Raw genomic sequence first — 22565 nt, forward strand, 5'->3', positions numbered from 1 at the left:
TGCAGTGCAATAAAGCAGCTGGGGTGGATGAAATTCGGTTGGAACTCATCAAATACAGTGGAATGTCAGGTCTTAAATGGCTACACAGGATAATTGAAATGGCCTGGGAGTCGGGACAGGTTCCATCAGACTGGACAAAAGCAGTAATCACACCAATCTTTAAACATGGAAACAGAAAAGATTGTAACAACTACAGAGGTATCTCTTTAATCAGCGTTATGGGTAAAATCTTCTCAGGTATTGTTGAAAGGAAAGTGCGAGTATTAGTTGAGGACCAATTGGATGAAAATCAGTGTGGGTTTAGGCCTCTTAGAGGTTGTCAGGACCAGATCTTTAGCTTACGGCAAATAATGGAGAAGTGTTATGAGTGGAACAGGGAATTGTACCTATGCTTTATAGATCTAGAAAAGGCATATGACCGGGTTCCTAGGAGGAAGTTATCGTCTGTTCTACAAGATTATGGAATAGGAGGCAAACTTTTGCAAGCAATTAAAGGTCTTTACATGGATAGTCAGGCAGCAGTTAGAGTTGACAGTAAATTGAGTTCATGGTTCAGAGTAGTTTCAGGGGTAAGACAAGGCTGCAACCTGTCTCCACTGTTGTTCATATTATTTATGGATCATATGTTGAAAACAATAGACTGGCTGGGTGAGATTAAGATATGTGAACACAAAATAAGCAGTCTTGCTTATGCGGATGACTTAGTTGTGATGGCAGACTTGATTGAAAGTTTGCAAAGTAATATTTCAGAGCTAGATCAGAAATGTAAGGACTATGGTATGCAGATTAGCATCTCTAAAACGAAAGTAATGTCAGTGGGAAAGAGATATAAACGGATTGAGTGCCAAATGGGAGGAACAAAGTTAGAACAGGTGGACGGTTTCAAGTACTTGGGATGCATATTCTCACAGGATAGCAACATAGTGAAAGAACTGGAAGTGAGGGGTAGCAAGGCTAATGCAGTGAGTGCTCAGCTACGATCTACTCTCTTCTGCAAGAAGGAGTCAGTACCAAGACTAAGTTATCTGTGCACCGTTCAATCTTTCGACCAACTTTGTTGTATGGGAGCGAAAGCTGGGTGGATTCAGGTTACCTTATCAATAAGGTTGAGGTTACGGATATGAAAGTAGCTAGGATGATTGCAGGTACTAGTAGATGGGAACAATGGCAAGAGGGTGTCCACAATCTACATTTACATCTATACTCCATTAGGTGCATGGCAAATCCAGTGGGGTAAGATTGATCACAGTGTAATGCAATGGAAATATTGCAATGCATGTGTATCTAGTTTGTAATAAAAACTCTATAGATGTAGCAGGCAGGGCGAACAGACTTAGATGGTGGGGTCATGTTACACGCATGGGAGAAGCAAGGTTACCCAAGAGACTCATGGGTTCAGCAGTAGAGGGTAGGAGGAGTCGGGGCAGACCAAGGAGAAGGTACGTGGATTCGGTTAAGAATGATTTTGAAGTAATAGGTTTAACATCAGAAGAGGCACCAATGTTAGCACTGAATAGGGGATCCTGGAGGAATTTTATAAGGGGGGCTATGCTCCAGACTGAACGCTGAAAGGCATAATCAGTCTTAAATGATGATGATGATGATGATGATGATAAATTATTGGGTGCAAATTGTGTGTAAACCAAAGAACACTATACAACAGGGACTAACCAAATAAGGAATTCCAGTTGTCAACACACTGAACACATTTTCAGGAGGATGAAGTTTACTCTGTATGGTCAATCCTGATTTAGGTTTCCCACGATTTTCCAGAATCATTACAGGCAAATTCCAGGAACAAAGTCATGTCTCACGACCTGTACTATCATCTTAAAATATACTTGCATTTTCTTTGTGTCTGTTCTTATTTTCACTGCATTATGGTGACAAATCACATACCACTGGATGAATTAATAAACCAAATGAAATGTATCAATCACAGGTGATTTTTCAGGGTTGTAACTGATGTCCTCACTATAACTGAACACATTACATGGAGAGACACTAACAAGGTTATCTTTCAAATTTATTACAAACTAGATACACACGCATTGCAATATTTCCATTGCATTACACTGTGATCAATCTTACCCCACTGGATTTGCCATGCACCTAATGGAGTATAGATGTAAATGTAGATTTTTGATCTGTAAAAAGTACAAAGCATGGGAATACAAGTTACACGGCACACTTCTCAAAAGCCACTGGCAGAAGTCAATGAGACGTGCAAAATAATCTGGGTTATGGGCTTGAATTTCCTGAAGGAGGTAAGGGTGTAAATCATCTTCATTCCACACATGCCATACTGTGGAATGGCTTACATTCATTCCTCAAGCAACACTCTGCTAGCTTGTTGAGGGCTGGTCCTGCAGTGCTAAAATCTCCTCTTCAAGCTCTGGCATATGCACTGTGTGCAGACGACTGTGTATGTCAAGCCTTTGCACCTGCCATCACAAAATAAACGCATCAGAAGTGCACATGCGCTATTATGATACCTTGTCAGTGGACAATTCACCTGAACTGCATCAGTCTCTCTTAGGGACTTGGGGATGACAGTGCATGTGCCTCCACCCGCCTCGCCATAAGAACTGTGCCTGTCTGCCCTTTTCTCCCAAGAAAAGTATACCATTCCCCATGCATTGTGCACAGTACCAAATACAACAGTGTCCCCATTTCTTGACACACTGACGCAGGGCGAACCAGACTCCTGCACTGTGTGCAGGTACCGCCCTCTGTACGACACTGTATCAACGAGGCATTTGCAAAGCCAAATACAATGCTTTCAGGTCCCAGCAAATGTCAGAAGAAACTCTGTGGTGTTATCCACCCAGACTACCTGCTACTATTTCGACTTGGATGGTGGGTTGTGTGCCTACCTTCTTGGCAGTGCGTGATGCTGTTATGTCACGCCTAGTGCTGAATGTTAAGCGATATGGACATGGGTTGCTATGTGGAAGTTTCTTGTTGATTCATTCTACCAGCCCTCTCATTTTCCACATTCATTTTAGAAACAACCTATACATAAACAAGTTTCACATATATTCAGAAGTATTTGCCCACACAAACAAGGGTGAAATTTTAATCAATTTTTATCATGTTATCATATCACATAGATTAGTTCCAGATTTGTTCAACAATGGCTGTTTCTCTTGATGTACATTTAAGTGGCTGCCAACATTAAAAAAGCAAACATCTATACTCATATTAGCTAGAAATTAATTACCCAACACAGAACTATATAGTGATCTCACCCAATTCCGTGGTAACTTTGATGTTGTTATGAGAAGAGTGTCATCTATACATTGACAAAGTAAGTAAGTATGAAGAAAGACTGTGGTTTGGAATTGTGTAGGCAATGAGATCGTTGGAGACTGCTCATATTTGTTTTGGGCAAGGAAATCGGCTGTGACAATTCAAACCATCCTAGGATTTACGTTAAAAGTGATTTAGGAAACCTAATTCTGGTTAGCCAGACTGTTATTTAAAGAGTCATCCATCTAAATATCAGTAGGAGTTATGTCTTATCACTACAGCACCTCACTTGGTGACATAGTAAGGTGACAGTCCAAGTACCCATAACAGCTTGCAGACAATGCACAGAAAATTCTTTAGATACGTATCAGCAACAACTAACAATTTTAATTGTTTCCATCAAATAAGAGTTTGGACATTCTTTGCTATAGTACCATTAGCAATACAGTAAATGCGCGTACCAGAATGCATTTGTTTATTTATTTATTCATTCATTCATCCAGGGATCATTTTAAAATGATACTGGATTTGTCATCATAGTACAATCAAAACAGATCAAAAACATACACATACACACTCCGTCTTCAGGCCACGAGTGGCCTACCGGGACCATCCGACCACCGTGTCATCCTCCGTGGAGGATGTGGATAGGAGAGGCGTGGGGTCAACACACCGTTCTCCCGGTCGTCATGATGGTATTCTTGACCGAAGCCACTACTATTTGGTCGAGTAGCTCCTGAATTGGCATCACGAGGCTGACTGCACCCCGAAAAATGGCAACAGTGCATGGCGGCCAGAGGATGGTCACCCATCCAAATGCCGACCACGCCCGACAGCACTTAACTTCGGTGATCTCACGGGGACCGGTGTATCCACTGCGGCAAGGCCGTATACAGAAAAATATAGGCCTAATTATATTAGGGCAGGGCAGGTGGTTACCCATGGCCTTGATGCAGGAACCATCCCAGCATTTGCCTCAAATGATTTAGGAAAACTAAGAAAAACCTACATTTGGATGAGCAGACAAAGCAAACTCCAGCCTCTCAAATATAGGAACAGTATCTTAACAACTGCACTGTATCAAGCAATATTTTTGTGTAACTAAACGTTTTGTATTTCATGTTTCTTAATAATAGTGTAGGTAATGGTCTGAGAATTAAAAAAAAGGAATTCTTAAGATACCGGTACCTTTAATTAATAAATTACAAATATACTGAGCTGCAGATCATGATACCAACACAATGTTGGAACTATATACAATAGTCTATTTTCATATGCACTTTCAATCACCACTGCGGATAAAGAACCCCGTTTATATTCGTTTTACTGTTTCAATTGACATTCTTGGCGACTTTCTTGTGTTTGTGACGTCTATCATACAAGGTACACTCAACACTGATTCGACAAGAAATATACATTAATAAGTATCGGCGCAACAACGTACTTAAAGTTACACGTTATAACGGCCTGAAACGAAAAGTGAAGATAAAGGGTTTAGATTACTAACTACATGGCAGGTGTAGCCTACTCTTTTCATCTTTTGTTCAAACATCGCGCTACTACGTCAGTACAGAATAATACGGGCTGGAAGTCGAAAATTCGCCGGCTTCGTGACTACGCTTCTGATTTACGGGTGAACTGCTCTACATGTCCAACAACATTATTCCACTGCCAACGGCTTTGTTAAATAGAGGAAATGAACCTGAAAAGTGAAAACATACAAATAAACATGCATTTTTCTACTTAAATGACGCTAAATATGGCCATCTTGAGCCTTACCATGGGCGGGGATGAGTCTGGTTGCACGTCTTGTTTGGTAGAACGAATCTTGGAACCAATGTTACTGAAAGACTAACATGAAAATTATATTAGACCGTGTCGCTTATTTGTTTAGAACTACGTATGTTATGTGAACGTAAATATTAGCTGTCAACCTTTGCCAACGATAGCAAGAATAACAAATGACTAACGCCACAACAAACTGTCAACGGCAGAGTACAAATCTGTGATCGCGCATGTAATTAAGGGCTCCGTGGTCCGTTTTGTAGTGGTATGTTTAAGAAACACTTCAAATATTACAAAAGTAAATGTCCTCCTCCAGATTTATCAAACGTAATAAACTTCAGAGATGCAGAATTCGAAAAACATCAGGTGAGTCGTTTCTATCCGTAACGAAATAACATACAATAAATAGTGTGGACCCAACAAAACTCACAAGTTATGTTTTTACTTCAGGACGTGTCATGTCCATGGAGGCAGTATACCTGCATGATTATATAGCTCTGACATCTTTATGAAAGTGATTAACTGTTTAAATTATAATTATCTTATACCAGGACTGACTAGTTTGTGGTTGACGTCACTGGTAGATGTGGACTAAGAGAAACTCTTAAACGCCACCATCCATACAAAGGAAATCATTAATACCCTCTTTATTATGCTATCGAAAATCCGCTCAAAAACATGGGTTTGCTGTAGCCGGCGGAGAAAAACAAGGAATTACCTACTTACAGGGAATTATTCAGTTGGTTTTCGCTCAAAAACATGGGTTTGCTGTAGCCGGCGGAGAAAAACAAGGAATTACCTACTTACAGGGAATTATTCAGTTGGTTTTCTTCTTTCCAAATCACATACTAAATTTATTCAACAAATCCTGGGATGCTTACTTGATAAAGGAGACAACCCATTTCCTTCCCTATCTACATTTAAGTCCATCCTCCGTGAACCACTTTTAAAAGTGCATGCCAGTGTGTGCTACCTATCATACCGTTTATAGGCCTCCTTCCCTTTCAGTTCACATTTGGAGCGTGCGAAAAATGACTGCCTGAAAGTGTCTTTGCAGACACTGTCTTGAGTTATACCTAAAGGTGGAATGATTGGCGTATACCTACAAGCATCTATCTGTCAGTCCAGGTTTTTCTGCATTTCCATGAGGCTCTCTCTCAAGTGAAGCAAACCTGTGATAATTTTTGCGGCCTCTCTTTGCATTTGGTATGTGTCCCACACACTAGAGCAATAATCTGTGCTGGGTTGGACTACTGCTTGATAACTAATTCCTTTTATATACTAATTGCATTCAACTGAGCCTATGTGATCATTCCATTTCTTATTCTTTGCAGACTACTCAGGTATTTGTATGAGTTGACTTATTCCATTTATGACTCATTTGTATTGTAGTCATAGGATACTAGTTTTTTTCATTATGTGAAGTCCACAGTTTTACTTTCAAAGCAAGTTACCAGTATTTGCAGCACTATGAAATCTTATCATGAGCAGACAATATTTGCACAGCTTTTATCTGACAGTACTTCGTTACAGATAACTGCATCACCTGCATATACTCTGAGATTACTGTTAACATTGTCTGGCAGGTCATTAATAGACAACATGAACAGCAATGGTGCCAACACACTTCCTGGGGCACACCCGAAGTTATTTAGCAATAACTCTTGATGACTCTTCATCCAAGACAACATACTATGTCATTTCCTACCAAATAATCCTCAATACAGTCACAAACTTTGTTTGATGCCCCATATGATGATACTTTAATTATTAAAAGTTAGTGTGGTAATGAGTCAAATGATTTTCAGAAATCAAGAAATACTACATCGACCTGATTGCCTTGATTTATGGCTTTAAGGATATTATGTAAAAAAAGTGCAAATTGGGTTTCATATGATTGATGTTTTCAGAATCCATGCTAGACAACATGGAGGAGTTCATTATGTTTTATAGATACCATCTTATGTTTAAGCACAAACTTAGATTCTACCACTGGGTGCAGCTTTTTGTTTAAGAGGTCTATGCTATACTATGGTTAAAACGGGGGCAAACTCAGCTGAAAATTCTGTGTATAATCTGAAAGGTTTCATCATTGTTTAGAACCTTGTTTAATTTTAACAATTTCAGCTGTTTCTCAACAACACTGACATTCTGTATCCTCAGTTTGCAAGAATTAAGCAGGAGCACTAGTTTTGTATCATCCTTTATGAAGGAATTTAAGAAAATGGTGTTTATCACTTCTGCTTTTTCTTTGTTACTCTCAATTTTGGACCCTGTTTCATCTAAGAATGTAACTTTGGTGCTACTGAGAGCATTACATATAATTATTTTATTCATGGCTGTAATTTTCAGCAACTGTAGCACATATTTTTCAGATTAAAATTCAGTCATCAGTTGCACATATATTTTTATTATATTTCACTGGTTTAAAAAAATTAATTTGTCATCTTTAGAATGTGATGACTGGGTGTTGTGTGATGTCCTTAGGTTAGTTAGGTTTAAGTAGTTCTAAGTTCTAGGGGACTGATGACCATAGATTTTAAGTCCCATAGTGCTCAGAGCCATCTTTAGAAGCCAACAAAACGAGGGATATTATAAAATTTGAGACCATAGCTGTACGGTTATGTGAAGTATGAGACGTATTTTACAGATACTTATTAAGTATTGGTTTAGTAGATGTCAGTATCCTGTTCATAGAAGCGCAATGCCATTACATGGCCAGAAATGCACATATTTTATGTGATCATTGTGAACACGGATTGACGATTTACTGTTACTGATTCACATCTAAGTATCTGTTGTGCTAGCAGCAAGGAACATATGTAAAAGCATAAAATATAACCAAAGTATATAAAGAAGTTCTATACAATACAGTTGAAAAAAATGTGGCACATGGTTCTAATGTATAAAAGGAGTGGGCTAATTTTCACATTTTATAAGAGGTGATATGCAGTCAAAATGGTGTTTGTTTTTTAATGCAAGTTGATCATTCAAAAAATCTTTTGAATTTAGTTGGGTATGTTTATATATTTCAAATTCTTCTAAAAGGTTCATTTTGTAGTAGTCACTGTTCCTTTAAAAGATACCTTGGCAGAACTACACTCAACAGCAGTCTCAGCTCAAGCTCGAGTGATCATAGATTCTCAAACTGACTTGTGCATTTCACATGTATGTTGCTTGCCACTACAGTCCTTAAGTCGTTTTTGTCATTTAGCCATCACACAGCTTTTGTGTGACTCTTACGGCATTCCAGTTGAGAGGTGTAATCTCCCCCTTCCTTCCTAATTCCACATCATAGGTATACTTATGTCTCTCTCAATCTGCAGAAATAACCAATTCCCAAGGGTTTCCAATTTTTCTTAACAAATGAGTTTCTACTAGTTTCTGTTACACTATTACTCTAGAATATTACTTCATAAATGAATCCAGAAATACACATAGTAACCAGTACAGTATTGCGTAATTAATAATAGAAGTTTTAAGTGTGCAAATATTTCGTAATTTCAAATGTTTCTGAAAAAGTAATTTTAACTGTACATTCAGAGCTAGTATTTATCGAGTGTAACATAGAGAGTGAAATTTTTTATTAACTAAATACTTCTCATAAAATTTATCTTCAAAACTAACATATTGTGTATAAAATGATATGAAAGTTTTCAAGAAAGCAACTGAGATAATATTGATCTGTCCAAAGTTCGAAAAATAATACTGGTATCGACAACTACTGTTGAGGAAAAGTAATGGTAGAGGAAAGTGTCCCTACACACACCATCTGCAGTACAGGTTGGTGGTCAGCCCACACAAATTTGTCCTCATCAATTTATCCATCACCATTTTTACCTTACGCACACTAGCATCTGCATGCTGTGAACATCTGGAGCGGACATCAGGATCTACGCTGATTGGATCTCTTAATCACAATTAAGATGTAGTTTAGTGCTCTCCTCCATTTCTTAGTAGAGTTGGCTTTTGGGTCCTTTTCAGTGTTCAGCAGCATCAGGAGTGATTTAGAAAAAGCTGCATCATTAAAACGTAGATATCTTATTCTTTTCATCTGGCATCTTCACCACTGCGCCACGTGACACTGTGACTGATGGCATAAATGTTATACCTGTACTTACATGTTAGTTGTACAGTACTTTGAGTATGTGGGATTTAATATTAATAGGCCATATTCTATGTCATATGAAGCAGCACTGCATATCTTAAGTGCTAACGAATGATCCCATATGTTAAGAGTGCAAGGCCAAGATTAAGCCAATTGTAACCTACTGATGTGAAATCTGGTCATAAACGAGCAGCTCAGAATATTTGAAAACAGTGTCCTACCTCATACAGAGTGAACCTGAAAGTGTGTAAAAATTTTTCTGGGTCAGTTTGATTTTTTCCACCCTGACATTGTAAGATCAATAAAAAGTAATGAATAGCATGGCTTGAACCAGTTTTTTTCACAATGAACACTGGAAGAAAGATAAAAAGTTACAACTGGAGGCCATCTGGAAGAAGACAGAGAGAAAGGTCGAGAAAACCATAGATAAATGGTGTGAAAGTAAATATAAAACTGTACAAGTTAGAGGATGGCGTGGAACTGCAATCAAGAGGGCAGAACGGAGGAAACTTGTTGAAGATACCTGTGCAGAGTTGTACGCTGCGGGAAGAAGAAAATGTATATTATGTTAGCAGTCCACAAAATGATTTATTGGTCAGTGAGATAATTTAATAATAGCTTCTCTTCAGGCTCAGAGTTTTCTTTATCACCCCTTTGTGATAACTTTCCGTAGAAGAAGAGAATGGGTTTTAAGTATCTGGTGTTGTGTTGTTGAAATGCACATATTTTTTCTGTGCAAGGAGTAATATTTTCTGCAACATAATACTTTTTCACTCAGAAGATGTTTGTCATAGTGTATATGCATATTTTGTTTCCTGTTTTGATTAAAAGTATGAACACTGATGAATATAAAAAATACACTACCCCACACCTACTTCAGTGTGAAACAGAACTTGAAAGTTGCTGTTCTGATATGGTTATTTTAATATAAAAATATTAATGAAATAATTCATATGCGTGATTTACACTGGCTGACGATGAAAGTGAAGCACTCGAGGGGGAGGAGGAAACAAAATGAAATTTCACGCATTGAAAGGGTCTGCTATGTTATTTCAGTGATTAGAAACTTGTGCCAAATTTACAAAGAATTTGGCAGTATAACCTTCCAGTTGGGAAGGGTTCCATAAAGGTTTTATATTCTCCCCTGGAGAAATCTAGTCCAAAACTATTGTAACTGATCCTTGACGACATGGATACTTGAACTGGGACAGAGAGGTGACATTTTGAGCTGCCTCCCCCCCTCCCCATGTTCTAATGAGGACAGACTTGGGGTCTTGCTGGCCACAAGAGTACCTCAGCATCAGGCAGACAGTTCACAGAGACACGTGCAATGCGTGGACAAGCAGTGTCTCATTGAAAAATTATCTTATTTTGGATATTTGTAATTCAGCCCGTATTGGGAAAGAGTGGCATGACGGTGTTGCTCGAACAGAATCTAATGCCTCTGGTTGCTGTGGGGCCACTTGTGAACAGAAATTGGAGCACAAATTTTCAGTTTCTCCACCATATGGAGAGCTGAAAGTATTTCGTGAAATCGCTGAAGTTAATATGAAATAGCAGTTGGTTAGTTGATTGGTTGGTGGGGGTGGAGGCACACAGCAATGTCACTGGTCCCACGACCCTTGGCAGCTCGATGCGAAAGGATAACAGGCAAACATGGAGGCAGAAGGAACCTTGGGGCAGCAAGAAGAGTAAAGAGAGGATTTGGGGAGGAGTGAGAGCAGGGGACAAATCAGACATACTGTGCATGAAGGGCCACTGCTGGGGACTCATCCCGAACCCCATACCATTGGGGGGGAGTTGAATTTGACCAGTGTGGAGGTAAGGCCGAAGGACTTCCAAACCAACACCAATACTAACCAAGGGACTCCAGCTCTGGAAGGAAATTCAGGTACTTAGATCTGGAAGGACACCCCACTTTTACGAAGAAAACTGAGGACAGATATAACCACACGAGGATCATCCACTAACATCCAAGGCAAGGATAGTGGGAGGGCATATTTAGCATGAAGGCCAAAGTGTGGGAGCATCCCACCAAAATATGGACCATGAGGGGTGCCCAGCAACTACAAAGGGAGGGAATGGGTGGGAGGGGGTTTAACACAGAGTAAAAAATATGGGTCAACCTGGTATGGCTGATAAAAAGACAGCAGAGGACGATAGATTCTCACAGAGAAATACTGAAGGAAGAATGCAAAATTTATTAGACAGGGGGTGGCCCCACAAGAGTTGGCCCATGACTGAGCAATAAGAACTTTTGACATAAAGATGAAAATCTACCCCTGCTGGGGTATTAGGGATTAGGTAGCAGCCCCTTGCCCCGACCCCAGCCAGACAATTGGAAGCTCATTACCTGGGATAACAACATAGCCGATAACCTAAAGGAAATCAACTGAACAAGCAGCACAGTCAACATTGATGAGCAGGTTGTGGATGACACAGAGCAAGGTGTGGTGGGAAAACACTGGGCAGTAACCTGAAGGCAACTCATTGAGTTGGTACACAACAAAACTCAGGTGAGGGAATACCACTTAATAAAGTAGAGGACCTGATGAATGGGCATCAGTTCATACACCCCACAAGTGTTCTGTGCTAAGAGAAGATGTGAAGGCGTGTCTCATGTGATCAGCGGATGTAGGGCCATCAGTGTAAGAAATAATAGCATCCTGAAACTCTCATAAGAGCGGGTGGAACAAACAATGGAACACCATCAGTGCAATGGAGCATTTCAGATCCCAGAAGTGATCCATCCAGATCTCACACTGAGGCACTAACCGAGGAACAGGGGTGTTCAGGGGAGAATATGGGGACCAGGACAAAGAAGGAAGATAGAAATCATGGCGAAGAGAAGCGAGATGGAGCCCAACCGGTAAACATACCTTGCGGCTGGCAGCTGGTGGCTGTGAAAAGAATAGAATGGGAGGGGTGAGCAGGGAAACAACGGATGGTGGTGGCGTAGGAAACTAGGAGCTGGGACTGCTGAACGGAAAAGGGGAGGGGGGGGGGGGGGAGGAGGACAGGTCCCAATATCAACCAGAAGACTATCGACAGGGGTAGTGTGAAAGGCACTGATGACCAAACAGGTATCACAATGGTTGCCTGGGTCCAAGAGGAGCAGTATGAAGGGGGCAGCTGACCCCTAAACTTGACAACTATAGACCAGACAGGACAGAACTAAGGTCTAATAAAGGTGGGTAAGAGTAGAACAATTCTCACCTCAAAAGGCGTGGGCAAGTAAGCAAAGGACACAGAGTTTATGGAAACAGAAAATCTTCAGAAGGCAGATATGGGGCAAACAAGTAAGCTAATTGTCAAAAAGAAGACCCAAGAAATGGAAATAGGGGACCATGGTCAGGCATTGAGAGCTGAGTTAGAGCTCCAGATTTGGTGGACTGTAGTACGGCACAGAAATGCACCACACACGATTTAAGGGGAGGAAATTGAAAACCACTAGAGACGGTCCGTGTGGAAGTGTGTTGGGTGGCACTGGAGCTAGCGATGAGCAATAGAAGTACACTTAATACAGAATCCTGTGGAACATTATTCTCCTGGATTTGCGGAGAACTGAGAATGGTGTCAACAACCCAAACTCTTAATTACTGGGGGACATAAAAGGGTGAATAAATATCAGGAGGGGGGGGGGGGGGGGCTGGAGACCCCACTCACAGAACTAAGTAACATGGGATGGTGCCAAGCCATTTTCTAGGCCTTACGAAGATAGAACACTGCGACAAGATGGTGGTGCTGAGGAAAGGTCTATTGAACTGTGGTTTCCAACTGAAGCAGATGATCAATCAGAAACTTATCTTTCCCAAAAAGGAGACAAAAGGTTCTAAGACTTGAAGACTCAGCAGATCCGATGAGCCACCATCCATCCAAAGAACTTGCAGAGGACATTGATCAGATTGACTGGCTGGTAATTATCAAGGGGCGACAGATACTTGCCTGGCTTAAGGGACCACAATACTGCCCCCCCCCCCTCCCCCGTTAGAAGGGAAAGCACTTTGGAACCAAATACAGTTAAACACCTGGAGAAGATATTGTCGTTACGGAGTTCTGGGGTACTGAAGCAATTGGTTATGAATGGAATGGGGGCCAGGGAGTGAATTGTGGGAAGAGGAGAGAGCGAGAAGTAGCCCCCACTCAGTAAAAGGTTCATTGTAGGATTCTACCTGACAAGAGATAAAACATCGGAAGGGGGAAGCTTCAGCCTGCACTTTCCAGAAGAGGAAGACAGCTGGGAAGGTGGCCAACACTGATGCTGTTGCAAAATTGGTCATTTGCACCCTGGGAGCATGCAGTGTGTAATCCACACCTGCGACGAAGGGGCAGTAGAACCTAGGGAGGAGACCAAGCATTCCCAACTCACCCACTTTCTCTGTTTGATTAAGTAATGGACTTTGTCGCAAAGGCATGTAAAGGTAATAAGACCTGTTGAGAGGACAGGTGCCGCTTATGGCATTGCGAGGCTCGACGGCAATCTGAGATGGTGATGACGATGGCAATGACTGTGCTTCACCACTGGACTGGATGGCGGCGAAAGGGGTCGAACAGGGAATTGAAAAGCCAGCAATGGGATTAATCGTATTGGACACATCACGGGCAGCTACAGCAATACTACCTAACATGTCCTGGGGGTATATAGAGGCCAATCAGCATGATGGAAGTCCAACGGTATGAGCTGGCCAAACCTGAGCATTGGGATGTGTGAAGGGAACGATAGAATCAATGGGAAGAGGTAGGTGTCACAGAACCCATCATGGTCTGACCAGTGTATAGAAGGGAGAAGGGGAGAGGAAGTGGGGAAAAGATCAATGGCAGAGAAAGTGCCGAAGTGGCATTCAAATTGGGAACCATCATTAAGAAGGCACAGGTAATGGTCCACAAGAAACTGGTCTATGAGGAGACCCCAACTGGATGAAAAAGCACTGCCCATAAGGGGTGATGGGGATTAAAATCCTGAAGGAGGAGAAAGAGAGAGGGGAGTTGGTGAAGGAGGTCGGTTAGGGCACCAGGTCCTCTGTCAAGGGAGATAGAAAATGCAAATTGTCAGTGCAGAGTCCAAGTGGACATGGACGGGAACCGCTTCCAATGGGGTACAAAGGGCTATCCATATACACTCCTGGAAATGGAAAAAAGAACACATTGACACCGGTGTGTCAGACCCACCATACTTGCTCCGGACACTGCGAGAGGGCTGTACAAGCAATGATCACACGCACGGCACAGCGGACACACCAGGAACCGCGGTGTTGGCCGTCGAATGGCGCTAGCTGCGCAGCATTTGTGCACTGCCGCCGTCAGTGTCAGCCAGTTTGCCGTGGCATACGGAGCTCCATCGCAGTCTTTAACACTGGTAGCATGCCGCGACAGCGTGGACGTGAACCGTATGTGCAGTTGACGGACTTTGAGCGAGGGCGTATAGTGGGCATGCGGGAGGCCGGGTGGACGTACCGCTGAATTGCTCAACACGTGGGGCGTGAGGTCTCCACAGTACATCGATGTTGTCGCCAGTGGTCGGCGGAAGGTGCACGTGCCCGTCGACCTGGGACCGGACCGCAGCGACGCACGGATGCACGCCAAGACCGTAGGATCCTACGCAGTGCCGTAGGGGACCGCACCGCCACTTCCCAGCAAATTAGGGACACTGTTGCTCCTGGGGTATCGGCGAGGACCATTCGCAACCGTCTCCATGAAGCTGGGCTACGGTCCCGCACACCGTTAGGCCGTCTTCCGCTCACGCCCCAACATCGTGCAGCCCGCCTCCAGTGGTGTCGCAACAGGCGTGAATGGAGGGACGAATGGAGACGTGTCATCTTCAGCGATGAGAATCGCTTCTGCCTTGGTGCCAATGATGGTCGTATGCGTGTTTGGCGCCGTGCAGGTGAGCGCCACAATCAGGACTGCATACGACCGAGGCACACAGGGCCAACACCCGGCATCATGGTGTGGGGAGCGATCTCCTACACTGGCCGTACACCACTGGTGATCGTCGAGGGGACACTGAATAGTGCACGGTACATCCAAACCGTCATCGAACCCATCGTTCTACCATTCCTAGGCCGGCAAGGGAACTAGCTGTTCCAACAGGACAATGCACGTCCGCATGTATCCCGTGTCACCCAACGTGCTCTAGAAGGTGTAAGTCAACTACCCTGGCCAGCAAGATCTCCGGATCTGTCCCCCATTGACCATGTTTGGGACTGGATGAAGCGTCGTCTCACGCGGTCTGCACGTCCAGCACGAACGCTGGTCCAACTGAGGCGCCAGGTGGAAATGGCATGGCAAGCCGTTCCACAGGACTACATCCAGCATCTCTACGATCGTTTCCATGGGAGAATAGCAGCCTGCATTGCTGCGAAAGGTGGATATACACTGTACTAGTGCCGACATTGTGCATGCTCTGTTGCCTGTGTCTATGTGCCTGTGGTTCTGTCAGTGTGATCATGTGATGTATCTGACCCCAGGAATGTGTCAATAAAGTTTCCCCTTCCTGGGACAATGCATTCACGGTGTTCTTATTTCAATTTCCAGGAGTGTACTAACAACGTCTCTGATGGACAAACATGCAAAAACCAACATTAGCCCTCAGTGGGGCAACCCAATTCCGACAGAAAGCACAGAACCCATGAAGAGTCAGTGAGTGAGCATTAATGAAATGAAATTCCTGTAGAAAGACATAAGCTGTGAAGTAGAACGAAATAAGGGATTGCAACTCTGGAAGGTGACGGTAGTATCAGTTACAATTCCATTGTTGGTCACGTCATCTGGTCACCATCTGTCATCAACAATGAGACATCCATAAGAAGAGGTCAGACTGATGTGACATAGACTCTGGTGTGTTATAGACCCAGGGTGAAGACAGTCACATTTCTGATAAGCCTCAATTAAGACACTTTTCCTTCTTATAAACTGGGAAATCCAGTGAGTGTGGAAAATGATGATCATGATACAGGAGCTCCCGTCATGGAGTGGACATTCCCAACATAGAGGGTCTGCTGCACAGCATGAAGACACATGCCAGAAACGCAAACCTCAAAAATACCCCAAGGGTGGTAGAATGTATGGCTTCACTTCACACCGATAAATAACCTTTATCTTCTTGGGAGGGTATCCACCTCCAGTGCCAGAATAAAGGTGCTGGTATCAATTTGGTTGCCCTTCCGGCCTTTCTGACTACATCAAACAAAATGAACGCCCCACTATTCCAGATTATAGTGGACTTCTTCTTCAGTTTGTTGGAGAAGTTCCTATGAAAAATGACACACTGAACCAGATGCAACAAGTTTTGATCAGCAGTGAACCTGAGTACATTTTACTCAGTGTGTCTACTTTGCCAAACTTGTCTTCCGTAGTTTCCACAAAAAAAAAAAAAAATTATGGCTTGGTGGTGGGAAAGTATCCTCGTCAGTCCTGGTGCAGATCTGGTAGCTGGGAAATGGTTTCACAAAAAGGCACCAATCCTGGCCCTCCTCCCAGTGGGTAGCCAGGAAAGGGAAGGCAAAAGCATCATAAGAAGCATCATTGAAGGATACATTTCCAACTAAAGAGATGGCTGTGGAAGAATGGCCCATTAATACATTTCATATACAAAGCATCCACTCTGATACTACCCACTCTGATCAGGGGTGGGTGCCACCTAGCCACAGCAAGGCTATCTGGCACAGCAGCCATTGCTGGGAGTTCTAATGCTCCAGAATGACAAGCAACTGCTATTGGGTGTACACAGTGAGCTCAGCCATAAGGGTACGTAACTACCCTGCCACTCAGACAGGCTACCGTGCCGGATATATAGGATTAAAGGACAACTGGTTCGAAGAAAAGACGGAAGAGGCACTAAGGCCACACGCCCAAGACGCAAGATAAGATGTTCTTCCCCAGTTGGCTCACACTGTGGAGACAAAATTTTGAATGGGTGATCAAACCTCAGATGGGGACCAAAAATGCTGGGGGGAATAAAACTGTAAGGAATAGTAAAATCCAGGAGGACATCGAGGCCGGTGTAAGCAAAGACACAGAGTGAGGGGAATGAGCGAGCACAGGGACAGAGGGCATGGGTAAGGAAATGCAGCCTGGGAAGAAAGATCTGCAATAGCTCAGGGCCCCCTGCACTCCATACGTGAACTCAACAAAGAGCCATGACTCCCCTGGGGTTGAGGGAACAGCTGTTGAACCTTGTAAGATGGAGAGCAGTGATATTTCTTTCCTTTCAGATGTGCTATACATCGGTAGTTGGCCACGAAGCAGTGTATATACAAGGGCTGTAACATCCTAGTATGAGCAAACAAAAAGTACCCATTCTGAGTGAGGGTAAGTATGAGTAATAAGGACACAAGGAAAGGAGGAAAGAAAGTTCTGAAACACCCTTTGTTGTGGATCACATGATCCACCCTTCATGATGGTATTTATGGAATTCAATGGGTGAATGAATGAATCATCCAGACTACCATGAAATTGCCTGAGTTACAGAGGTCAAGCCACACTTTGGTGCTTCTAAACTTGGATATTTGTTACTCCTCTTCCTGTTTTACCCCTGTTAACTACCTGATCTTTTTCTCTTGTAAATGATGTTAATATTAAATCTTTACTTTCATTTTGAATTAATTTTTGTTCTCTTTACCTTACAGAAAGTTAAGAGAGTCGAACTCAGGGGCAAAAACATTGATGATTTGAGCAACTTTGGTCTGAAACCCATCAACATGTGGAAAATGTATGAGATTGCTGACAGTCCGGGTATGTTAAGTTTATCAAATTCTTACCAACCTACAGTAATTGTGAAGGCCATGGGCCTTCCTTAACTAATGAATGATAAAATTCTTTTAGGTTTCTTCGTCATCCCAGATCCATTCACAGCTACAGGACAGAGGTACTGGATTCAGAGATGCCTACGTGACTTTACGAGGAAACCTCACAGCCGACTGAACCTCGATGCACATGGTGACCTGACAAAAGGGGAGGACTGGTGGGAAACTTGCTGTAAGTAAGTAGGTTGATGTACTGCCATGATTCTTAAGTGAAATCAAGACTTTTACTAATAAACTTGTTGCCAACATCTGAACAGATATGATGTGAGAAGCCAGAACCTCTTAAAGAAATTACGATGGGCGACACTGGGGTATCATCATGACTGGGACACCAAGGTGAGTTATAAAAGTGTTCCTTAACTTGGTTGAACATCGTTTAATTTCTTTGTGTAAAAATTGTTATTCACATGGCATCACGACGTAGCTTACCAGGAGGCTTATTACTCACAATATCTTGTTGTTGTTGTTGTTGCCTTCAGTCCTGAGACTGGTTTGATGCACCTCTCCATACTACTCTATCCTGTGCAAGCTTCTTCATCTCCCGGTACGTGCTGCAGTCTACATCCTTCCGAATCTGCTTAGTGTATTCATCTCTTGGTCTCCCTCTACGATTTTTACCCTCCACGCTGCCCTCCAATACTAAATTTGTGATCCCTTGATGCCTCAGAACATGTCCTACCAACCGATCCCTTCTTCTAGTCAAGTTGTGCCACAAACTCCTCTTCTCCCCAATCCTATTCAGTACGTCCTCATTAGTTATGTGATCTACCCGTCTAATCTTCAGCATTCTTCTGTAGCACCACATTTCGAAAGCTTCTATTCTCTTCTTGTCCAAATTATTTATTGTCCATGTTTCACTTCCATACATGGCTACACTCCATACAAATACTTTCAGAAATGACTTCCTGACACTTAAATCTATACTCGATGTTAACAAACTTCTCTTCTTGAGAAACGCTTTCCTTGCCATTGCCAGTCTACATTTTATATCCTCTCTACTTCGACCATCATCAGTTATTTTGCTCCCCAAATAGCAAAACTCCTTTACTACTTTAAGTATCTCATTTCCTAATCTAATTCCCTCAGCATCACCCGACTTAATTCGACTACATTCCATTATCCTCGTTTTGCTTTTGTTGATGTTCATCTTATACCCTCCTTTCAAGACACTATCCATTCCGTTCAACTGCTCTTCCAAGTCCTTTGCTGTCTCTGACAGAATTACAATGTCATCGGCGAACCTCAAAGTTTTTATTTCTTCTCCATGGCTTTTAATACCTACTCCAAATTTTTCTTTTGTTTCCTTCACTGCTTGCTCAATATACAGATTGAATAACATCGGGGAGAGGCTACAACCCTGTCTCACTCCCTTCCCAACCACTGCTTCCCTTTCATGTCCCTCGACTCTTATAACTGCCATCTGGTTTCTGTACAATTTGTAAATAGCCTTTCACTCCCTGTATTTTACCCCTGCCACCTTCAGAATTTGAAAGAGAGTATTCCAGTCAACATAGTGAAAAGCTTTCTCTAAGTCTACAAATTCTAGAAACATAGGGTTGCCTTTCGTTAATTTATTTTCTAAGATAAGTTGTAGGGTCAGTATTGTCTCACGTATTCCAATATTTCTGTTTATTGACGAAGCCGTCCAGGTAAAAATAAGCTTCGTCAGTAATCCAAACTGATCTTCCCCGAGGTTGGCTTCTATTAGTTTTTCCATTCGTCTGTAAAGAATTCGCGCTAGTATTTTGCAGCCATGACTTATTAAACTGATAGTTCGGTAATTTTCACATCTGTCAACACCTGCTGTCTTTGGGATTGGAATTATTATATTCTTCTTGAAGTCTGAGGGTATATCGCCTGTCTCATATATCTTGCACACCAGATGGTAGAGTTTTCTCAGGACTGGCTCTCCCAAGGCCGTCAGTAGTTCCAATGGAATGTTGTCTACTGCCGGGGCCTTGTTTCGATTCAGGTCTTTCAGTGCTCTGTCTAACTCTTCACGCAGTGTCGTGTCGTCCATTTCATCTTCATCTACATCCTCTTCCATTTCCATAATATTGTCCTCAAGTACATCGCCCTTGTAAAGACCCTCTGTATACTCCTTCCACCTTTCTGCTTTCCCTTCTTTGCTTAGAACTGGGTTTCCATCTGAGCTCTTGATATTCATACAAGTGGTTCTCTTTTCTCCAAAGGTCTCTTTAATTTTCCTATAGGCAGTATCTATCTTATCCATAGTGAGATAAGCCTCTACATCCTTACATTTATCCTCCAGCCATCCCTGCTTAGCCATTTTGCACTTCCTGTCGATCTCATTTTTGAGACATTTGTATTCCTTTTTGCCTGCTTCAGTAGCTTATATTTGAAATTATGGTAAGTTGATGCCAGTTTCTAAATTCTTTTTACCTCAAGCACTCATCTATATTTATATCGTGAAACTCACTGTGAAATGCTGTGGAAAAAATGGTATGGTGGCAACTGTTGCATCAATGACTTAAAAATGATTTAATATGATTTTTCATTCCACTCTTCTGAATCCAGTGTCACTCCTACTTTACAGCAAGTCAGTCATAGTTTAAGGTGTTTCCATTTTCTTCTTTGTTTAATAAGCACACACATTTTCTTTTGTAATTATGACACTATATGCAATGCTTATTGGTACAGTTCTGTAGTGAAGCATAGAATCAATATTATGTCTGTCTCTCCCCCCCCTCCCCCCTCTTTCTTTTGTGTAAGAAAAGAAAAGACTTGTTGTCTAAAGAGAAATCTGTGAGTGCTACAAGCTTTCAACAATTTTATTGCCAGATCTTCCACTGGTATATGTGGCCGGTTTCAACCATTGCTGCTCACCTTCAGATCCTTACACAATACACAGCATACTGTACGAATTTGTGTACAAGTCATACATTGCTGCAGCTGTAATAGTTGAGACACTGCATAACTTGTCTTTACACAAAATGTTACAGCTTGCTGCATCTTTGACAAGAATCTGAAGGTGACAAGAGATGGCTGAAGCTGCTCGGCTGTGAACAGATGAAAGTTAAATGTACAGTTGCAAAATTGTCAAAGCATCACAACGAAACTAGTGTCAGTAACTTCCATATTGATTTATTTTCTGTTAGATGATATAAATAATTAGCACTCCATTTCCAGGTTGTCATTTCTTGTTGCTCTGTAAAGTACAACATGATAGTACATCAGTGCAATTTCTGGAAATAACAGTAGTACCTACCTAGCTAGCATTGTCTGAAATAAACTGGGAGAAAAACAGGATGGAACAGAAGTATATGTATGAGGACAGATCATTACTCACCAAACAGGATGAGATGTGCCGAATAGCAGACTTGCGTACAGGAAGGATGTACTTTAACAGGCTGGCTGGGGGCACTGATGTTGACAGTTCTCCAAGTATCAGTTTTCAGAGACTGATTGTAATAATAGACAAATTGTCCGAACCATCTGAAATCTGAACTGGTCTTTGTGAAAGGGATGTACTCTCATCATTACTGTTTGTAGTCTTTGCCAAAGGGATGTACTCTAATCATTACTCTTTAATTGCAGATCAGAGGAGGTCACATGAGAAAGGAATGAGAAATGTCAACTGAACAACAAAATTAGCAATTGCTATAATTCATAGGCAATTTTGCACTACTTGCAAATAATGTAGAAGAGGCTAAATGTCAAACTTGAAGTACTTGGGGGGAAAATGCAGCAAAAGTTGGATTGCAAATTCCATTGGGGTGGGGCGAGTACTGGAGTACTGAAAATGGAAATCTTGCCAGACTTTACGGACAATACATCAGCTGTTCGAATGAACAATAGCAAAAAAATTAAAACTGCAAGTAAGTCCACAAGATCAACTGCTTTGCATTCTGAGGGGATCTTGCAACCCTGTCTTTGAATACCAATATAGACTCTACAGAGCAGATAAATATACTAAAATAGCAAGCAGAAAAAGCAGGACTTCAAATTTCCTTAAAAAAGAAAAAAAAAAAAACTATATGGCAAACATCAAAGCAGCTCATCATCTGAAGACCAGTGTAAGACAGGAAGAGTTGGTAGCTATATACACGGTAATCTGACCAATGCCTACGTGTGACATCAACATGCAATAACCATTCACAGATGGCAGGTGGCAGCACCAGCAGTGGAGAGTAAATAATGCATGTCAGAGGGACTCTAAAAACAGTGCAGTTGTTATAATACAGAAACGGAGGAACTTTTCTACTTTCAAAAGGATACAATCATTGGCTTTCTGGCCATGGTTGGAAGCATTTCTGAAATGGCCAAGTTTGTAAACTGTTCACGTGTCACTGTCATTAAAGTATACGATCCAAGGCAAAATGACGCTATCTAAAATGAGCACCGAGGCAGTTGTGTTGCGTCACAGGCTATAGATTGTAAGGGTGAACAACAGCTATGTAGATGTGTACAGGCGAATAGACATGCAACTTTTAAGCAACTGAATGTGTGTATGAAGCAAGGGTCAGCTCAGTGTCTCCTCAGTGAGAATTCAGTGAATGTGCCTGCATTTGAGAATGCTGGAATTTGCATGCCAATACTGCAGCTGGACGTCCATTGAGTGGAACAAACAAGGTGACGGTGTTATGGTCTGGGGA

The 22565-nt window shown here is 42.1% G+C and overlaps 2 protein-coding genes across 2 annotated transcripts in view; one reads left to right on the top strand and one right to left on the bottom strand.

Moving 5' to 3' along the window:
• The window catches only part of LOC124550707 (beta-1,4-glucuronyltransferase 1-like), an 87832-nt gene extending 82647 nt beyond the window's left edge, over positions 1–5185 (bottom strand). The window contains exon 1 of the mRNA XM_047125429.1: positions 5032–5185. The gene's annotated coding sequence lies outside the window, so the exon portion shown is untranslated. The remainder of the gene's footprint in view (positions 1–5031) is intronic.
• LOC124551289 (nucleic acid dioxygenase ALKBH1) overlaps positions 4971–22565 on the top strand; it is a 28926-nt gene continuing 11331 nt past the window's right edge. Inside the window, exons 1-4 of the mRNA XM_047126291.1 lie at positions 4971–5403; positions 17773–17878; positions 17969–18125; positions 18207–18285. Of these exons, the coding sequence (XP_046982247.1) occupies positions 5305–5403; positions 17773–17878; positions 17969–18125; positions 18207–18285 (441 nt within the window). The 5' untranslated portion in view covers positions 4971–5304. The remainder of the gene's footprint in view (positions 5404–17772; positions 17879–17968; positions 18126–18206; positions 18286–22565) is intronic.

This window comes from Schistocerca americana, chromosome 9 (assembly GCF_021461395.2).
Source record: "Schistocerca americana isolate TAMUIC-IGC-003095 chromosome 9, iqSchAmer2.1, whole genome shotgun sequence".
NCBI classification, from domain to species: Eukaryota; Metazoa; Arthropoda; class Insecta; order Orthoptera; family Acrididae; genus Schistocerca; species Schistocerca americana.